At 21.4% G+C, this 5036-nt stretch overlaps 1 protein-coding gene across 1 annotated transcript; it reads right to left on the reverse strand.

Annotated features, from left to right (window-relative positions):
- Positions 1-388: 388 nt before the first annotated feature.
- Positions 389-4954, reverse strand: PRSY57_0931500 (gamma-tubulin complex component, putative; the record flags this gene model as incomplete). The annotated part of the gene is made up of 1 exon (XM_020114830.1): positions 389-4954. The coding sequence occupies one exon, from the start codon at positions 4952-4954 to the stop codon at positions 389-391; it is 4566 nt and encodes a 1521-aa protein (XP_019970530.1).
- Between the last annotated feature and the right edge of the window lie 82 nt (positions 4955-5036).

Consider the following 5036-nt stretch of genomic DNA (forward strand, 5'->3'; position numbering starts at 1 on the left):
ATTTATACATATATATATTTATATATATCCATTTTTTAATTTTTATTTTTTTTTTATTTTATTTTTTTTTTATTTTATTTTTTTTTTATTTTATTTTATTTTTTTTTTATTTTTTTTGATTTTTATTTTTTTTGATTTTTATTTTTTTCATGTATTACAAGTGGAGGGTACCATATTTGAGGTGTGATATACGTTTTGATAAGGAGATCACACATATGCATATATATATATATATATATTTATTTATTTATTTATATTTATATATCCCTTTGGGATGTAATAAACTATATGAACAGATAAACACATTAAAAAAAAAAGAGAGAAAAAAAAAAAAAAAAATTTGTGTGTACACATGATACCTTGGATGAGCAATAAATTTAATTAAAATTCATGTGTTCATCATGTTAATACGCTTAGATATATTAAGCTTTGTAGGATGTGTTTTTCTATCTGATCCTTTAGATAACCTTACATAATACAAATTAAAATCTAATCTTGATGCTAATAATCTTAGAGAGGATAGTTTATCTCTGTTTGTATTTTTAGAATACATGTATAAGAATTTATTTTCACCTAATAATAAACAAATAAATTTATAAATATAATTTCTATAATATTTTAATAACATTTTAATATCTTTAATTGTTGCTTCTCCTATAATTTTATAATTAACATAATAATTAATGTAATCAATATAGTTATCATGATTTTGATAGGAATCATCACTAATATAATGTTGATTGTTTTTTTCATGTGTTTTTTCTTCCATATCTATATCTTTTCTTTCTTGTATGAGTTTTTTAATTTCATTATAATGTTCACATATTAAAGAAACTAATGAAGTTGTAATATTAATAAATCTTGTTATAATATCTAATATTTTATTTAAACACTTATGTGATTCATTTTCTACATTTGGATGTATATATTCTTCATTATCATTTTTATATTTATTTTTTATATTTCTCTTGTATTCATTTTTTCCTCTTCCTTCTTCATCTCGATCGTGATCTTGATATTGTCGTTGATGTGTCGGTTTTTGTTGTTGGTTTGGATTTTTGTATATATTTAAATTATGATTATTTAGATAATATTCATCCATATCCAAATATTCATGTTCAGGTGTATTTGTATAAGAAGAAGAATAATCATTATATAAATAGTTAGCTTCTTCATCTGTATTCATAAGAACATGATAAGAATTATGATTATTATGATTGTTAGGGTCATATTTTCTTCGTGCTGATAATATAAGATCATGATAATTTCCTAAGAATAAATCATATTGTATTTGTGTGATATAATTATAATGTGCTTTTATTAATTGATCTAAGTTATTACATAAGAAAATTTTTTTTTTGAATGCATGCCAATTCGTATCGATAACATCATAATAAAAATAAGATAAAATATTTTGAATAAAATGGAACATTTCATTTCTTATAATATTACAAAAATTAAACAAAGAATTATAATAAATTATATTTATTATTTTAAATAAATGTGTAAATAAATACCACATATTTGATAATTCACATTGTATCTTTTTTAATTTTATTAATAAAATATTTATACTTTTATATATATTTTTTATTTTCTTAGTAAATATTATATCTAATGGTTTCTCAACTAAATAATCAAAAACTAATACATCCCAACCTGTATCTCCTCTTTTCATATTAAATTTATCAAGTGTCAATTTATTTATTATATTTGAATTCTCAGTAAATAATGATGATGATTTTATACATAAATCTAATTTACTATTAAGATAATGTCTTTTTAATTCTTCGGCATTCATATATAAATCATTTTTCATATTATCAAATAATGTTTCAAATAAATCTCCATCAACTAATAAAAGGAAATGACGAAATGCTTGGAAATTTTCATATAAATTATAATTATTTAATAATACATTTATTAAATTCTTATTTTTCCTTTGAGATATTTTATTAATATAATCATCTATATTTTCTATATACATACTAATATCATTAATAGAAAATACATCGATCATATTTTTTTCATCATAATCTTCATCTTCTATATAGTCATCCTTATATTCTGAATATTTCTTCTTATTCGTATAGTGTGAATAATATAATGAATCGTTTTTATAATAATCATAATAATAATTATTATTATTATTATTATTATTATTATTACCATCCAGTTTTTTTTTTTTTTTTTTTTTTTTTTTTACCCCTCTTTGAGGATCTTCATACATTTCATCATTTTTATTACCTTTCTTCTTAATATAATCAATTTTTTTTTTTTCATCTTCACTTTCATCTTCACATTCATCTTCATCTTTATCTCCTTTTTTATGACCTTTTAATAAAATATGTTTGTTATAATTTAACGATTTTCTATTTAACATGGACGATATGTAATTATCTCTACTATTATTATACACATATGCACCTTTCATATAATTATTCATCACATTGTTATTTATAAAAGTATTAAGCAAATACACACTTTTGCCTGTCATCAAAATTTTTTTTGCTATACTAAAACTAAGAAACAAAGGTATTTTATTTACATTCAAATAAAATTTATTCAACCATATTTCTTCTGAATTCACTATCTTATTTGATGCTATAAAAGTCTCATTATACTTATCTTTCAATACCCCATACTCAATCCAATGCTTTAATATTTCATTTATTGGCTTTATACATCTTTGCAAAATTTTCTTATATATTTTCTGCTCCTCATAATCATATGTTTGCGATTTCGAATATAAATATGATAAAAAGGTACAACCTGTATTGCGCAACGACTCATCTATCACACCTACCAACACTCTTAATATCTTATAAGATTCTTGTAACAATAAATATAACTTCTTTATCCCTATATATACCGTGTTTTTATGTATATGCTCATTAATATCACTCTCTATATACGATAATAATTTGTAATACTCATTCATATATTCACGTATTACCTGATATAAAGCATCTATTACTAAACTACCCTTTTTAGATACCATATATGCTCCTTTCCGATATTTTTTTATTCGAAGTTTTGAACCATTACCTTTTTTATTTTCACAATTTAGCAGTTTTCCATTTTTTACATGACTGTTCATGTGATTGTCATCTATATTACCTTGTGCGTTCATGTGAATGTTATCTATATTACCTTGCGTGTTCATGTGAATGTCATCTATATTACCTTGCGTGTTCATGTGAATATGATCTACATTACTTTGCGTGTTCATGTGAATATGATCTACATTACTTTTCGTGTTCATGTGAATGTCATCTACATTACCTTGCGTGTTCATGTGAATGTCATCTACATTACCTTGCGTGTTCATGTGAATGCCATTAGCATTTCCTCGTTTGTATATATCACCAATAGTTCTGTTTTCTATTTTTTCATTATCTGTATTGTGTGGAATATAATTTTCTTTGTGTAATTTAAATTTGAGTTGTTGAAGATTATTTGATGTATTGTTTGTATATTCATTACTATGACCATTTGGATGATTTCCTATATGATTATAGTAATAATGTTTATCATAATGATCAAAATCGTCAAGATCGCTAGAGTTATTATCACTATCATCGTACACGCTTATTTTTCGTCTGTGATCAACATTTGAATAGCTTATAAAAGTTTTAATTTTTTTGAATAGCAAGCCTACGCTACCAATATTGTTTATTAAATGTTGCATTCCTAAGCTAACTTTTCTGTTATGTACACAAAATATTTTTTCACGTTTATTATATTTGATGAATTCTCCGTCTATGCCTTGCAATGGATATATAAGATCTCTTAGAAGGAAATTTTCTTCGACATCTAAACTATGAAATTTATTATTTAAAATAATATTTGCATATAAGCTTTTATTTACTAAATTATTTTTATGAAGAATGATACTATTTTTATTATTATTTATAAAATTATCATGTTCATTTTTTTTTTCATAACGTAGAGAAAGTGTATTTTTATTATCATTTTTATTTATTAATTTACAATGTTTCTTATTTTCTTCGTATTCTTCTTGGTTTATTTGATTAAAATTATGTAATGCATTATTATGATATGGATAATTATTTTGGTGAAAATGGTTTGTATCATCTTTATTAATATTATGATTATTTAAATTATAATTGTTATGTATATTATTTGGGAGATTAGTAATATTCGTTGTGTGTTCTTTTATCGTATTATCCTTTTCGTTTGTATTTCTTATGATATGTACAGAAGAATCTTCTGCGTTGTGTAAATTATTTGTGTATATTTTATCATTGTGATTCATATTATGAATATTTTTATTATTATCATTAATATGTTTATTTAGTACAAAATTATTATTATGATGAATGCTTAAATTATTTATATTTTTATTATCCATATCTGGTACCTTAGGTGGATTTTTATCATCATATTCTTTTAACTTTAATAATATATATAAAATATATTTATAATTTATTATATTACTGTTGTCTAGTTTTTTTAACATGTATCTTATTTTATTTAATGTTATATTACTATTCTTTAAACATACATATTCAATTTCTTGTTTTATATTTTTCTCATTTTCATTATATTGTAAGACATTAAAATTTAAAAGTGAAGATAATATTTTATTTAATTTATATATTAAATGCTTAACTAAAGATTTCTGAATTTCTTCATCAGCACATAAATTATTATTGGGACTATCTTTTGAATAGGCAATTTTTTTTGCTATAAAAAATAAATATCTGGCAAAATGAGTTATACTTTTAATATTTTCTTCTTTCCTCTTGTTCATTTCACCCATATTATTATTATTATTATTATTATTATTATTATGATATATTTCATCAGAATCTTTTGAATAATTCATTAACCCTTCATTTATGCCTATTTTGTTATTTCCATAATTTTCTTTATAAATATAAGTATGTCCGTTTGTATTGCTCGTATTACTAAAATTTATATTATTCATCTTATTGTCATTATTATTATGATATGTATAATATATATTATATTATGTTAATACTTTTTTATAAAATGGATGAAATATAAAA

Source organism: Plasmodium reichenowi, chromosome 9 (assembly GCF_001601855.1).
Source record: "Plasmodium reichenowi strain SY57 chromosome 9, whole genome shotgun sequence".
NCBI lineage: Eukaryota > Apicomplexa > Aconoidasida > Haemosporida > Plasmodiidae > Plasmodium > Plasmodium reichenowi.